This window comes from Vanessa tameamea, chromosome Z (assembly GCF_037043105.1).
Source record: "Vanessa tameamea isolate UH-Manoa-2023 chromosome Z, ilVanTame1 primary haplotype, whole genome shotgun sequence".
Taxonomy (NCBI): Eukaryota; Metazoa; Arthropoda; class Insecta; order Lepidoptera; family Nymphalidae; genus Vanessa; species Vanessa tameamea.
The window spans coordinates 15068333-15085990 of NC_087341.1; the positions used below are offsets into that span (position 1 = coordinate 15068333).

Genomic DNA, 17658 nt, shown 5'->3' on the forward strand with positions numbered 1-17658 from the left:
AAATATTTAATCATCTGTGGTGTTATTATTTTCATGAGAAATAAAACGTTGATGTATTTAAAACATTTTTATTGACATTGACAAAATTGCAATTACGTCATAGCATGATGTCTGCTAATAATTTAAATACAAACGATTCACATTCGAAAAATCTAGACTACATTTCCTTACTAAACTTAGCCTAGGCAGACAAAAAGACATGCCAATTAGGAGAGTACATATTATTAGCTGACAATCGAATTCGCTTTTGAATTTTTTTATATAACGTAGGGTACATATTGTTTATTGACATCAAATTAAACACAACAAATTAAAACATTCATTTTCAAAATATAGTACTGCGCAGAGTCATGACTAAGATCTACCTACATACATACACATCTATATATAATACATGAACATTGAATATTATCGTTTATTTTTTTACTATTTATTATAAGGCCAAGTTGATCCAACACATTTAAAAGGCGAATTTCAACCACAACCGGTGCCAGTCTTTATCAGTCCAGTATTATGCGCATGCATGTATTTTGTTTCATTTCGATGCAATTTATAAAATATATGATCGACAAGTCGCAATAATATAGCTCATACAGCTATTGTTTTAATAATTAATTATTGAATACAAAAAAGAAAAACAAGTTTTCTTATTTGATACAACAAGTCGGATACGTCGCGCAACAACAGTAATAAGTTTTTAATATTACACGATTCTATATTCATGTCGCAAGTAAATAAAAAAACCTGTAATTAAATTAGACAGATATTATTATTATTATTAATATCCTTCAGTTTAATTCACAATATATAATTTAAATTACATATAATTTCTCACGTTCATAAATAAATAGTCTTTTATTGTTGAGTTTGTGTTGACATTAAATCAAACTTTAAATGTTGATAATCCTCGTTCGCAATAGTAGCCCTGAAATCTTCCACATTCATATCGTACCCCGTATCTCGAACGATCTAGATATTGTTTATATATTATCCAATTAATCCATAGAACTAACAATAACAGACCACCAGCACCAAATTGGCAGAGATAATATTTCGGCAGATATTTATCCGAAACATGGATATAAGGTACAGTTATAAACAAAATTTAAGCACGTGAAAGATCAGTGGAGTTTACCTGGATTTGAAACTGCCACTTTCGGTTAAAAATGCATAATTTTTTTCAATTTATAAATACAAACGAATAAATATTTCAGCAGAATTGTTTGAATGTGAGTAAAAAGAAACATTTCTTACAGAACTTGCAAGAAATAAAATCATATCCAATACGTATAGAGGCCCTGTACCAGCATCGGTGATTACGGTCTTATGGTATTCCTACTTTCATCGTGTAGGAATAACCACTCCGTTGCATAATTACGATGTAATTTTCATTCAGCATCATGTTTGAGACCAGTAAGGATTGAAAGAGTACAAGGTTTTAGCGTTATGTATCGATAAGACATTTTACCTTCCGAATATATTTTTCACGTTCTGTAAGTTTATTTTCCAGGCTATCCTTATGTTTTTCAAGATCTGGATCGTAGTTCTCGTTAAGACGCTTCTCGACCTGCTCGTACTCCCTGAACAGGGCCACGTATTCCATTAGGTTCTTTTTCTCCCCTTGACTCCTGCTTCGTCTTTTCGACTGTGCTGACGCGATTTCATCTGGATTCGTCGTTAGACTGCTTAATTCAGAAATAATAAGTTAAATAAGTAACCCGATGACATTCACACATTTCATAAATTTCGGTTAATTGATTGGTTAGTGTTACTTTAAAATGAACACGAATTAAAACATGCTGAAGAAGAATAGATAGCCATTGCATTGAAGAATAAGAAGAATGAAGGTTCTATTTTTCATAAGTAAAAGCGAATGTTTGATAATTTATTAATAAGATTTAGTACCAATGGAAAAATGAAATCTAATTAATTTTGTTGGGGAATGAAACCTTTAGAGGTAAGTGCACTAGCTAAAATTACCGGTATTCAAAAATTTAATATCAGTATTTGTGAACTATTAATTATCCTATAGAACTTGCTCTATTGTATTCTGGGTGTTAGAATGTATACTAGCTATCGAGGCGATTCCTTGAACGATATAAAAGGTTATGTGCTGCAACGCCGAGTGCCGTATTATACAAAAGCATCTGATATAAAAATGATCTATAAAAACATACAAAGTGCCATTCACGGTAATCTAAACAACGTTTCCGAATTCTATCTCAAGCAAATACACATTTTTTGAAATAAAATAATTACTTAAGTACTAAAATTTTAAGGTATATCTGTCATTTATAAACTTAATTATCTCCGGTTCATTATTATCATAAATGCGAAAACATTTGTATTGAATATTTGATACTCAATATCAATCTGGACTGAATTCCAGGTTGTTAATTTACTTCTAACCTAGCTAATATATATCCTCACTGTGTATAGTGCTGATGCCTACTGTGACAATTATGCGTACTATTCTGTACTAATCAATTATTGATTCATCAACAAATACCATACTCCAACTAAGTCATCTTTTCTTCATTCGCAATGTAATATTACTTTTCACAACATTTCTAACTTACTTTTGTTAGATAAATACTATTTCTATAATTATTCACAAAAGCATATTCCATTCATTTAGTAAACTTATCATCAACGAAGTTAAATAAGATGTTGTTTTCGATATTCTAAATAAACCAAGATAAAGTAAAACACGCAATATCTTGTGCAAACTTTATACATTTTATTAAAAAAAAAAAAAACATTCCTAACAGTATCGATTGAAATATTAGAAACATAAGAAAATAAAACATAAAAACAATTATGATTGATTCCTTCGTCTTGTTTTTTTTCTCAGTCCACGATATTATCTGTAAGGAAAACGTTTTCTTTTTTTACATTTTGTAATTTTTTTTTATATCAAATGACTGTTGATCTGGTGACAGACGTACGAGCAAGCACACGTACGTATGGATCGACGACCTGTTTCGTCTGTGTTTCAATGTAAGTACGCGTACTTCAAAGCCGCCGCTTAAATCGTCGGCAAGCCAGCCGGTTTGAAAACATTTCACCCACACTTTTCGATAAAAATTATAAAAAAAATTATTAATATGATATAATTCGTAAATAACACAATAAACACTTCTTCTGTCGACGACGTCACAATACAGTGTGAGCAAGCTTCATTTGTGTTACCGACGTCAGCCGAGTACATTCGCGATCTTAAAAACCGTCTACTTGAATTTCGTACGCCTGACACACGCTTTAAAGTAAAAATAATAAACAACAACCATTGACTGTTTCAAGAGGAAAGAAACAAAAAATTAACAACTCTAAATAATTATTGGACGATCTAGTATTATAATTTGTTTCAAATATTTCAAGAAATATGATAATAAGTTATATTGTACATGAACAAGCCGATACACAAATAATATCTCACGTGAGCAGCTCGCTCCTCTGCAGAAGAAATAAATGATACATGTGAATGATTAATCATATAGGAACATTTTGAATTTTATTTTTCCTATATAAAATTAAATATTTCATGATTGAAATATTGCACTAAAATATACCTTGTAATTTAAATTCAAAAACTCCTTATAACATTCCCTGAACCTCTATAATTTATATGAACGAATGAGAAAAAAAAAATGTCTATGATTGCATCTTAACACACACGACTTAGTGTATCTCTCTTTGACAGTATGCAAGAGGGATATCTGTGACATCCCATAGGTCTATCGAAAACGTCCAGATTATTCCATAGACAATACACCAAATAAAAATAAAACATTATGCACAATTATTATTAAGACTAAGGTTGGCAAGTTAGTTTCTATTTGACTTTCAAATAAAATAACTACTTCATAATCCGGTTAAGTAATTGTTAAGGTACATAGTTATTGTAATTACTAGTAAGACAAAAACTTGAATGAACTATATTAAGCAAAATCTTTACAAAATGCCAGCTAAGAATATTTACATTATTTTAATACTCGCAAATGCTCTGAGTACATACGGTTATCAAATAGAAAATATAGTTGGATATTTAATTTAATTTTTAATCTGTTTCAGAAAGGCCGCCGAGCCAAAGAGCTTCTGATGACAAGGGCACACTTTCGCCTATAGACACAAGGTCTTCACAAAGTATAAACCTCTTCTAACATTATTAATATAACGGCAACTATCAGATATAATGTCTCTTTTGCCTGCATTTACACGGTTCTCTCAAATTGAAAGCGAATAAACAACACTAATTATTGCTCTTCGTCATGTCTGCATGAAGCCCTACCACTGGTTTACATATAAAAAAAGTAATAGATAAAGAATTATTTATTCATTCCTAGAAAGCAAGATCTGATTTATTATGGATATGATAAAATAAAAAACAACTTACTCGCACATAGACGTGTAGAAGTAATGTGGCCGTCCGTTGGCACATAGGAATCTGGACACGAGGCTGTTCCCCGCGCGGTAGAGCGACAATAACCGACAGTAGGACATGGTTTTAAACGATGGCAGATGAAGTAACCTCTGTCCTAACTTGATAACATTCATTTCACTGCTTTGTAACGTCGGAGACTGAGAAATGGAGACATCCATAGATAACTTCTTTTTTAAGTAACGTTTAAAAAAAATCACATAAAAGCAATGTAGGCGTGTTACTGAATAGCGAGCATTGTCCGAATCCAAATAAAACAGGTCCCTGCCCAACAGTGGAACGTTTACAATCTGTTATAGTTTTTCCGTAAGAGAATGGTTGAGACGTTATAAATAAATACATAAATAAATATTGGACAACATCACATACATTACTCTGATCCCAATGTAAGTAGCTAAAGCACTTGTGTTATGGAAAATCAGAAGTAACGACGGTACCACATACACCCAGACCCAAGACAACATAGAAAACTAATGAACTTTTCCTACATCGACTCAGCCGGGAATCGAACCCGGGACCTCGGAGTGGAGTACCCATGAAAACCGATGTACACACTACTCGACCACGAACGTCGTCATAATGTCGTTATGACTGAGCCAAAATCTTAATACGGCAGTGTAAAGAAATCCAATGGTAAAAATTTACCACAATGCAGTGCATTAAAGAACCGACCGTTCCTGACATCACACATGCATATAACGCAGCAAGCGTTGGAGTACGTCCGTATGCCCATTAGCAGCCTGTAAATTTCCCACTGCTGGGCGACAGGCCTCCTCTCCCTTTGATGAGAAGGTTTTTGGAGCATATTCCACCACGCTGCTCCAATGCGGGTTGGCGGAATACACATGTGGCTGAATTTCGTTGAAATTAGACACATGCAGGTTTCCTCACGATGTTTTCCTTCACCGCCGAGCACGAGATGAATTATAAACACAAATTAAGCACATGAAAATTCAGTGGTGCCTGCCTGGGTTTGAACCCGAAATCATCGGTTAAGATGCACGCGTTCTAACCACTGGGCCATCTCGTCCGTATGCCCAACACATTGATTCAGCTACGCTGTCATTAGGCAATGGCGGACGAAACAAATGACTCCATCGTGTTACATTATACTGTTCGTCTTGGCGTACTCACTGATTTAATCCTGGCCTCAGAGCCGTTATTGTGAACACGAATGTACCAAATGTAGCTATTATTACATCACATCAATATCAAACAATTTACTTCCATAATAATTGAAGTATTATCTTTAATACTTACCGTCATAGCGCTTTTAGTTCCAGTCGTGGGAACGTGACGTAGGCCTGTCGAAGAAAGGTCGGTTTTAATAGAAAGATTTTGGGATATAAGAAAAACTCATAGAAAAATCTTAACAACAATAATTACCATAGCCATTTACATTTGAATAAGCTATAAATACTTATACTATTTTATCATTAAATGTTTCAGCTTTACATTATTTATCGAGTAATCGACTACTTTCGGAAAGGCTGTGGTTCCCTCTCCGTATGAGCGTCTTCACATTATCCGATCCGATATCGGATATCGGAGCCGAAACCAATGTGTTGGCGGCACCATCGGATGCCCGTGAGCCGTCGGATGATATTTTTTGTAAGTATAGCATATACGTGCATTTAAATTGTCTCTGTGTGCGCAGAGAGATGCGCGGCGGCCATTTTGCGTTTTTGTTTTATTTACTTGTTTGGTTGTTGGGAAATGAATTAGCAAGTAATCGGACGTGGATTCACTCATACGAAAGTAATTAAAAAACTTTTTAGGTGCGTTTTTAAAAAGACTATAAAATGCGAGAAAGAACGAATCAGGACTATTTTGTCGAAAATATGTGAAAATGCACAGCGTGTCGGCTATCAGCTGTCAGATATCGTTGTCCGACACCGACATTGGATCGGATAATTGGAAAACGCTCTAACTTGCAATCATCATAGTTACATCGATATCACCATCATCACGTCGCCGCCTAATTTCCATAGTCGTAAAGCTGACTAACTATACCCTGTTCAAGTTAGCTTGATCTTTTTGACAGACGGACTAGTGATGGGAAACAGAAAATATAACATATATAACAGTCGACGGAACGATGGTATCGTATCGTATCGTAATTCAAATTAGAATTTTAAAAAAATTACCTTTTTTTCTAAATAGAGTTATTCCAGCTAAAGAGACCCCTAGCCAAAAAAAACCCCAACCAAAAGGACCCCCGTTCGTAACAATAACTTAACAATGATCTTTAATAAGGATTTTTGTAATCGATATTTGTAGCAGTTACTGCCTGTTATTCACCTTCCTACCGTCCGACCGTTGTAACATTGTACAGGCGTCTATTAATTTCAATGTTTCTATTTAAATATTACTTTGAAGCAATTAAGTCTTAAAATTTTCAGATAACGCTGGAATCTTTAGAGACTTTTGTAATTATACGTATTTTTTTAAATATTTTTACAATTTTTAAAATCATTAAATTAAGAAAATAATATGTTCGTCATTGCAAAGTTCTGTCGATCATTTTTAAAATTTACATCTGTCAAAAAGATGTACTATCTTGTACTGGGTATAATATTGTAAACATAAAAATATTTATTAAACTTTCACAGCGTAGCTTTTCAGCCGATCATCATGAGGTTTTGTATAAACGTTGTCAGGAGTCAAGACAAGGAGTTAGGAACATCTGCAAGCACATGTGTGCAAAACCATGGGCGGAAACTAATATTAGATAGTAATAAACTAAAACAACTTACAATAATATCTAAAAACTAACCCATATGGTGCGCGATGGTAAGTGGTATTTTCGATATCGGCTGCTGTACTCTGAGCCCGTTTAAAATCTGCTCATGACAAATACGTCTGGTTGTAATATTTATATTACGCAAAATCGAAATTAAACACAGATAGTTTTCATAAACATTTATAAAATAAATTACAAAAATGATACAGAATAATTATTACCTTAAATATTATTATTTTTAATTTTAATTTTTAAGGGCGGTCTCTCACCGAGCCTGTACTGTATCAGTTCAGCAGTCCGATTCTGTAAGAATTCACTACATATCTACTCGTGAAATATTGACAACCGTCTTTAGGTGATACGCCACTTACGTGTGTCCTACAAATTTTATGATTATTATAGTTAATGTCGCGTTTAACATTCTACCATTTCACGATCGTGCTCTTTTTTTTATGATATCGGTAGGTGGATGAGCATATGGGCCACCTGATGGTAAGTGGTCACCACCGCCCATATGGCGTTGTAAGAAATATTAACCATTCCTTACATCACCAATGCGCCACCAACCTTAAGAACTAAGATGTTATGTCCCTTGTGCTTGTAGTTACACTGGCTCACACACCCTTCAAACCGAAACACTACAATACTGAGTACTGCTGTTTGGCGGTAGAATATCTGACGAGTGGGTGGTACCTACCCAGACGGACTTGCACAAAGCCCTACCACCAAGCTCTGCGGCGAGTTTCGAGTTTCTTCTTGTAGTACCTTCTCTAAAGAGTCAGTGCAATATTTATAAGTTATTGATATTTACCTGCTGAAGATTAACGCCGACGTTGTGGGAAGGAGCGGAACTCTTGCTGACGACGAACGGTATGGCGGCGTGGGCCAAATTATCATTGTAGCAGTGGAGGACGACTCGCTTCATTTTTGATGACACGGTGGGCAACTCGTAGTGACGGTTGCGGTACTTTACGTTTTTATTACCCTTAAATTGAATACTTTATTATTTACTGATTTTAATTGCATACCTTCTAGGAAATTATGAGAACCTTTATGTCCCAGAAAAGAACACGTGGATCTTAACCAAAAAGCCGCAAATGCGGACAAGAACAACAGTCCTCGATAGTAAAGTAAAACAAAGAAAGATATAATTTGTATGAATTGCTTGAAATTATGCTTTGTGTGAGACCATGAACACGCGTTGGCGAATTGTGGTGGTGAAGATGAGGAGGCCGCTGTAGTTGGAAGTTGAGATGCTACTTACTTTTAGTAAATTGTAATTAATAAAAATTGTAATTACTAAAAACCATATTCATTGAAAAAAAACTAATAATTATATATTCAAACTCCTTTTGGCATAGATTACATCTAGTCAATGTCCATAATAAATGACTTCTGAGGCTTTTCTTTCGGGACATTATATTTTTTTAACATAAAGCTTGTTTGTGAACAAAATTTCGTTAGAGAGATCTCATAATTTCATAATTGAGGAATTATAACCCCCATTCAAGTCTTCTATATACTTAGATTCTCCCCTTTAGATACATCACACTGTGTCAATCTTTCTTTTCCTATTGCCATAAAATTAGACGTTAAAAATAATAAACACATTTCTTTGTGCTTTAATATCCAGATATTACGAAAATTACACCTTTTGTAGATTGGAAACCCTATAGACGTTTCAATATTGCATTTCATATAACATAGATATACAAACAAAACCCGGCACCCACTGTTATGGCTGTGTATACCAATTGGTATATAGACAATTGTCCTGTTCATCGATTGAACTGCATTGATTTTGATGTACCTGTTATGGCACTGTTCACCACCTGGCAGCGAATTACAACAATGTGGATAGACGAAAAGCCTTCTAATTACAAAACAGATATATGTACGAACTTTCATGGGTGACTAAGTCAAACACAATTACCAAAATCAATAGATGGATTTTGGTATATCTAGTATGAGTAGTCTTAGATAGTTCAGTTAGACGTTTTAAACATGCTGCAAAATAATTAGACCTATTCCAAGATAAATATTTTTCTTGGACATTTTGCTACAAATACGTAATGACGAAGAGACAAAAATATCCTAGGGGTAAAGTTGGGGATCTTCTAGCTTTACGTAATCAAAGTCGGGCTGGTCAACGTGCATTAAAGAACCTCCATATATTTTGCGTTCAAAGCCTCATCATATGGAAAATAAATTTTTTTGATACCTTTGGTTTCTTCAAATATGTTGGTGGTACGTTTTCCATTTGGCCAATCGGCGCTTCCTGCTTATATAAGACAGCATTGTCTAAAATGAATAAATAGAATTGACTCAAAGACAACGATGTTTTAACCAATTTATTAACACATTGCTTTAATGTCTTACTACTAATCGTGTTATTTTAATGATAATAATAGGTAGGTAGACTGAAAAATGGGCACTGGGATAACACTAGTACCAGTACCTACTACTTCTTTCACTTTAGGATAAATTACAAAAAAATCTCTTATCATAATTTCTCGTATGTATTACAAATTATTAAATCTGATCTAGAATAAATTATGTCCCCCTGGCTGTCCTCGGCCACATCGTCAATCTCGAGTGGAACATATGTATGTGTACCTATTCCCTCATTCTTATAATCACAAGTTATATGTAGGGAGTAAACCACATAAAAATATTCATCAAATACTTTTAACGAAAATAATAACAATTGATAACATAAATATTGTACTAGAAACACGTGCGATCAAATATAAATTGAAAATGGTGAGCGGCAATGTAGCTGTGTGGGGAGAGGGCTCCAATTATGGAAGCGCTTGGCTGAATGGATTGCAGCCGTGCCAACGTATAATCTGTGCAATAATAGTAATTATTAGGTATAGTGTATACCCTATTCTAATTGTTTACCTTTAACCTTGACTGATGTCATATCATAATGTGAATTCCTGAAAGAAATTTTGTTTTGATATAGTCAGTGTATCGGATTTGTAGCAAAACCATTTATTACCTTTTATTCTGTTCATCTCCTTTGCAATATTTATGTTCAGCTGTCGCGGACTACGCGCTTCGTTATTCTTAAACAGCTCCACAACTTGCCCCCGTTCCGATTCACTTACCTTTGTACCTATTCATTTTAACACTATATTATTGTCATCGTAATGACCTTATTTTTATTTATTTATTTTATTTATTGGAAAAGTTACACCATCAACCAATCACTAGGCACTTAAAATTAATATCTGTTGGCTAACATACAAAGTGATACGTCTTTAAAGGTGTAAACAACCTTAAAATGTAACCATTAGTGTTCCTTAGTGGGCAAAAACCTCCTCTCTTAAGGAGAAAATGATTTTATCGCGCTCCTCTACTGGTTTGGGAGTATAAATGTTGTAGAATTCGCAATATTTAACTCTACCACCGAATATGAAATTACTTGTAAACACAAATCTATGGATTGCTCGCTTGTATTTGGATCAACATCTTCACTTAAGGTTTACTTGCTCTATCTATGCCGTCTCGGTTATTAATCGTAATCAGCAATTATGACATAATTGTACGGAATATTCAATATAGCACTACACTCAAGTACTGTAGTCGGAATGCACAGACAGACAGAAATAACAATTACGTAAACAATAATTATTAAGTTATTAATTTATTAGTAGATAAAAGCTAAATTGGAATTATTTCGGATTAATTAATAATTTTAATTACACATAAAAAATATTGATATTAAATTAGTCCTGTAAAACAAATACAATTGCCGTGAAGCAAGTACGGAAATAATATGATAAAATATAAATAATTATTACTTTTTTATTGATGCGGTATTGAAATGATTAAACAAATTTTAATAAAAAATTAAATAAATCGAAACTTCAATAGCTTTAAAATACTGCGAGCTAGTTAGTGTCATTTTAATTACGTCAGCAATAATAAGCATAATTAATTGTTCTTAGATAATAGAACTGTAATCATTTTCTACGACGTCAATGCTCCACCAACCAGGTGATTGACAAAATCAAAATCAAAATATACTTTATTCAAGTAGGCTTTTACAAGCACTTTTGAATCGTCATTTAACAAAATATACCACCGGTTCGGAATGTAGATTCTACCGAGAAGAACCGGCAAGAAACTCAGTAGTTACTCTTTTTCAACATCTAATAACGACGAAAATGATATGTCCCTTGTGTCTGTTATTAAACTGGTCAAAAAAAGTACTATAAAGTACATGATAGTATCTATGAAATGCACACCTATAAAAACAATATTGAAACCAGTGTCATTTTTAATTATTTATTTTTTATATTTTTGGTCTAAACGACCATTTTACTACCTAATGGAAAGTGCTCACAACCAACCAAGAATGTTGATGTTACTAAGTATAGCTGTCTGACGTTAGAATATCACATGAGCGCGGGTGATATCAATCCAGAAGGGCTTTGACAAATCCCTATCACCACGTAAACATTTCGTTCCTATAATTATATTAAGTACTGCGATTAATCGTTACAATTATGTCCTCTTATCATTAATGTATTTTTTATCATAAATGTGTTTTACGGAGTTGTTAGAAATAATTAACGCTGAGTCAATCGCTGAGCCGAGACGGCCCAGTGGTTAGAACGCGTGCATCTTAACCGATGATTTCGGGTTCAAACCCAGGCAGGCACCACTGGATTTTCATGTGCTTAATTTGTGTTTATAATTCATCTCGTGCTCGGCGGTAAAGGCAAACACGGTGAGGAAACCTGCATGTGTCTAATTTCAACGAAATTGTGCCACATGTGTATTCCACCAACCCGCATTGGAGCAGCGTGGTGGAATATGCTCCATACCATGTCGTCAAAGGGAGACGAGGCCTTAGCCCAGCAGTGGGAAATTTACAGAAAAATAAAATAACAAAATCTCATACTTCCTTCTCTTTAGCCAATATTAACACATTCATGACGTTTACTATAATTAACGTCATGAATGTGTCATCGTGTTACCTGTTTGTGATCCAGGAGGTTTTACAATATTGTGTCGTTTTCCCTTCGATTGCTTGGATTGAGGTCGACTGTGGTTATCCCTTTTTCTAATGATAAATAAAAAAATATTATTATTCATATTACACTAGTCAAACCCTACCTGCCTGCGTATTAATTAATCCTCAAGGATTAAGTAGGTATACCTTTAGTACAACCGTATTTACAGTATTTAAAGTTCAATTCATTTTAAAATTAATACAACATCAGCCGTGTCTTTCGTGACATGTTGGTCCAAGTTCCGGTAAAAAAAAATATAACTTTAAAACAGTGTAAATTAAATTAAAAAAAAAAATGGCGGCCTGGCATCGTCGTGTCGCGAAATACTGGTTTTAATTCAAATTAGACTTAGATACCTAGGAAATATTATTTGCAATGGGCTCTAAACCCGCCAAACCACTAGTTGAATGATGCCGACTATATTTTACAAGCATTCAACTTATCCTGTTCAAATAGGTGGGTTAAATTTTACAAATGATTTTTGAACCGAATATATCCAATTTATTTAGATTAATTTCTCTTTGGCGTGTGTGACACTACAATTTGCTTAATACATATAGACCTGAACATAGTTTAAATACTAAGCGAGTCGTGACCATATCTACCCATAGTGACGTTCCTCAACTCTTTAATTTCAGGCTATCGATAATGCAACAGGAGTCAAATATAAATTTCCTATAAAACAGAAAACAATCCTTTCAGGGGGTAGAGGTACTCACTGTGAATAAAACGTATTTTGTTCGTTGAATGATTTATCATCGGACGATTCATCTTCGCCGCATAATTCTGGGGGCACACTTTCTTGCTCACCTAGACAATCAAAATCAAAAATTATTTACTCAAGCGGGCTATACTAAAATACAATAACAATACAACCGGTTCGGTGTGTGTCTGTATGATTATCACTATCGAGTTCTTGGTATTATTTAGTTACTTAATCAACTATTGTAAACTTAACAAAATATGTCCAAAATAAAACTCCGTAATGATCACAATCACTTTTTTTATTTTTCCCTTGACTTTACATTTTTTCTCTTTTTCCATTTCTTTCGTTTTTCCTTCAGCGCTCAAAACCGAATCAATCAAATTACCGTATCCTCCTTCCCCGCACATATTTTTGTTGCCATTCACAAAATATAATTACCGGCCGTCAATAATATTTTATTGTTAATAAAATATATAAAGAAAAAATATGAAAAATTATAATTTAAAACATTAAATAGAAGTCGGCTTCCACGATACATTGATTATAAGAGCAGGTCCACCGGCCTAGAACCCACTCTAACATACTCGTCTGGCGTACTGTCAAATTTAATAGAACTAAGTAATCAAAGGCAATAAGATACTGTTTATGGTTATAATAAAATAATACAAGTATTATAATTATGTTAACTATCTGTCCAGTGTCCGTTCCGGCTCCCGCCATCGTACGGGTAAAAATACCAAGTTATAGCTCAGATTTCCCCCTTAAAGTTGAAATTTCCAAAAATCCTTTCTTAAATATCAAGAGAATCGAACTCCTAGATTGAGAGATCTAGTGATGAGTCATTTGTTTTTCGCTTAAAAACATACAGATTATTTAAATTTTTGACTGACGTGTATTGGAGAAATAACTTTTATCCGGTCAACCAGTAATAAACAAGTGTATAAATCAAAGATTAGACTAACTGTCGCCGTCAGCTGGAGGTCGACGTAAAAGCATCCGCGATTGGGCCATATTTTCTGCGCCACGATTCGACTTTACCTGTACAATAAAAATAAAACTATTTTTATATATCTACGAGTATCTACCGACTAAAATATTTATTAGGAGTATCTAGATCTAAAGGGGAATATTTATTAATTAAAATAAAAAATATGTACGTTACAACCGTGTAGTGTTTCTTAGTATTCAGTCTATTATCTTATTTAACTTGGAGTCATGACCCGTCCATAGACATTGGTGCTGTTAGAAATACAATATACATACAATATATATAATACAAACCTTTCCTTGCATCGCTAATGCCAATCTTGGGAACTAAAATGTCCTTTGTGCAGATAGTTACCCTTCAAACCGGAAAATGACAATACCAAGTAATCCTCTTTGGAGGCAGAATACCTGATGAGTACCCACCACCAAGTAAAATTATTATATTTAAACTCGCCTTTGACGGTCTATGCTGCTGTTGATGAGGCAGCCTGTTCGCATGAACTCTGTTCAACATCTGCTGCTGCTCGATCACAGCAGGATCAACATACCCACGTGTCGTTTTTGTGGTAGGGTTTGCCTTGACAGTTGTCTCGAGCCGTCGAAGATTCTCCGGCTGCTGCGATACTTCTAAAAAACAAAAACGCAGAGTAATATTTATATATGACTAGCCATTTTATTACAATGTTTATCTTTACTCCCTATTCCAAAGAGTATATACGTAAGTCGTATATGTAAATATTGGGTTCTGACTTTTGTCCTCAACTGTTTCATCCAAGTGCTCCGTGAACTTTTAATTACATTCAAGTCCCTATAACAAGTACTACGATATAGTAAATAAAATCCAATACTCACTTTTTTTCGGCCGACTTCGAAACGTAATCAGCGGTATATTTGTCATTGTTGAAACTGGTTCGGTTATTGTGGTCATACTAAAATTAATAATTTCATCTTTAAAATTTTGTTGAAATACATTTTATATACAATACAAAATAATTACACCAAATATGGTTTTTCATTAAGGCATTTTACACACATTTGAAGCGATATTTTAAGAAATTATTAAATTTTTTATTTTAATTTACGAACTACACGCAAAGCACTACCAGCTCTGATTATATTTAGAGGAATGACTGAGAAACTTGGTAACTACTAACACTTTTCCACTAATTAAATGATGTGTAATGCTACCGTATACCTTCTCTTTTTCAATTTCTTTTTTCGTTTTAGACCTTTTACTAAATCAATTTTCTCTTGCAAACTATCACATCGTGCTTCCGCTAAAGCGAATTGATCATCAACTTCCGGAATTGAAGCTTAAAAAAATAAACAAATTTCACTTATACCACAAACTAAAGCCTTGACTTATATTCTGAATATGAATGAAATAGTGAAAACCTGGCAAATAAGAAATATTGTGGCCTATATAGGCTACCACAAAAGTAACCACCAAGAAGCAGAAACCATAACCGTCAACCAATCAGGCAATCTGTAAGCGTGTAAGTACAGGCCCAAAGATCAATATACAGTATAGTTCTTTAACATCAAAGTACCAAAAGGCACGATTGAGAAACGTTTAATGTTGAAAAAGAATTATGGGTAACATAATGGCCATATGAAATTACATGTTTCGGACTATTTTTTTAACACACTTAAACTCTTCAAAAGCTATATTTGATAAAATTAAATTTTAGCCAGTCGACAAGAACAAAACAAAACGAACACTCCTTAACGGCAAACTAAAAAAACGCAACGTCGCAAATTGTGATTCCGATACCTATCTGTCTGAATTTATAGTGGGTGACCCCGAGAGCAGTTCTAATATTTAAGCTAAAAATATGTATAAATTTCATAAGTTATCTCAAGTTTTAAAATGTGTGACCGAGTCAAGATTTTCGGTGACGTTTATGGTTCCAACTATATGGAATTTAAAATATACATACCCCGAACATCTAATTTTTTTTCAGAACGTACGCCTTCCAGAATCCCAGCAAGACTACTGGAGCTCCTGTGACGCTTGTCTGGAATTTCGACCATTACATTTTATACGTGAATATTATGTATTTGTCATAACAAATATGTTTATACGTACCTTTATTCCTAATTAACAAGTTTCATTATTGCAAGTAGACTGCAAATTGTATTTATTTTTGTAAATAATAATATGTCATATTTTTAGGAAGTATCGTATGAACCTTTTGATGACAAGTAGTCAACTTCACCATTAGACTTTGGCAAGAACAAGACAAGAAAGATAAAGCAAACATTACACGCGCAATGCGCCCCTAACCACGAGATCAAAGATGTTAGATATACGAATAATTGTGGTGATACGTTATATAATAATGACGAGTGACCCATAGTTCAAGCTGGGACACATAAAGACAGTTAAAACTAAACTAAACTAAACTTGGTAATTGATAAATCAAAAAATTAAATGAGTGATAAAAAAACAAAAAATCCGTTTTCACCGAGACACATTGCCTTATCCCAAAAACGTTAATGATCAGAATTGGTTTAAACGAGTCTAAAATAACTTCACTCTAAGGTCGACTGTATGATATGAAGTAAAAGATATCAATCTGCCTTCAAGGCTTCATGTTGTTGCATTGATATATCAGTATAATGCCAGATCTACCGATTACTTTTTAAGGGCTTTTTGATCAATTTTGTATGAGTTGTCTATTATATTTTTAAAATCAGTATTTAAAATGAATAATACTGAAAATAACTAAGCCAGCCATCTCATTTTTATTTTTTAAATGAGTATCGTGTTTAATATAAATGGAGAACGTCATTAATAAGCCTCTGATATACATAATAGTCCGCCATATTGATATTACTGTTTATGAATTATAACAAAGCAACCAGATTTTTAAACGGAATATTTAGTATACCAAACATATTAATTTATTCTTCTAAATTTAGTTATTATATTATAAAATTATAATTAAAAGCAATTTTAAATTTACTCGCCATGAGGTATCCTAATACCGTCACCCATTTCAACTCAAAATTTTCATATCACATAAAAGCTTCGTAACAATTAAAAAACCTGAAAATTGCTAAATACTTATAAAAAAGGTGTTTTAATATAAAATCCACTAAAAAATCATTACGTCAAAGTTGTCAAAATTATGCCATTAAAAACAAAATAAAATCGTTGCATTAAAATCTATGAACATAGTATGTATATATGTATAGACCGGTGTTTGTTTTGAACCGCCATTTTCTTTAACGTTGGCATGTAAAGACTATTAATTCTGTACATAAGCTGAAAGCCAACCTTAATCCGCCATGTGTTTGAGAGTCAGATTAAATTATTTGTATACATTCTAAATGACTATTGATTGCAAGAAAAATATTTTTTTAATCTGAATATTAAGGTATAAATTAATATTAAAATGTTTATCATTTTTTTATATTTTCAACTTATGATGAAACTTTTTTATCTATATAGTTCTAAAAAAAATAATTTATACGATATAAATAGATTGTAGTGCTAAATGTTAATGAAAAGTGATTTTATGAGACTACTTGAATAAAGAATAGTTTGATTTTGTTAAATAATCGATTCAAACATTATTATTTTTTAAATATTTCTGAATTAATATTGATCTCATACTGAGCGGTAGAATATCCTGAAACGAACGACGTGATATGACGTAATAAATTCTGACTCATGCACACGAGGAGACTAGCATCCCGGATGATTTATACTAAATTACATGATTAATAGCAACAATAAAGAGCGACA

At 33.3% G+C, this 17658-nt stretch overlaps 1 protein-coding gene across 1 annotated transcript; it reads right to left on the reverse strand.

The window, feature by feature from the left end:
- Window positions 1-790: 790 nt before the first annotated feature.
- Window positions 791-15938, reverse strand: LOC113404095 (uncharacterized). Its single transcript, XM_064220305.1, has 15 exons — window positions 15845-15938; window positions 15100-15217; window positions 14757-14833; window positions 14359-14531; window positions 13880-13955; window positions 12931-13021; window positions 12176-12261; window positions 10189-10305; window positions 9406-9485; window positions 7996-8169; window positions 7218-7284; window positions 5702-5745; window positions 4397-4581; window positions 1469-1682; window positions 791-969 (listed from the first exon to the last, which is right to left on the reverse strand). Exons 1-15 carry the CDS (start codon window positions 15936-15938, stop codon window positions 856-858), a joined length of 1710 nt encoding a protein of 569 aa, XP_064076375.1. The 3' UTR covers window positions 791-855.
- Window positions 15939-17658: the final 1720 nt, after the last annotated feature.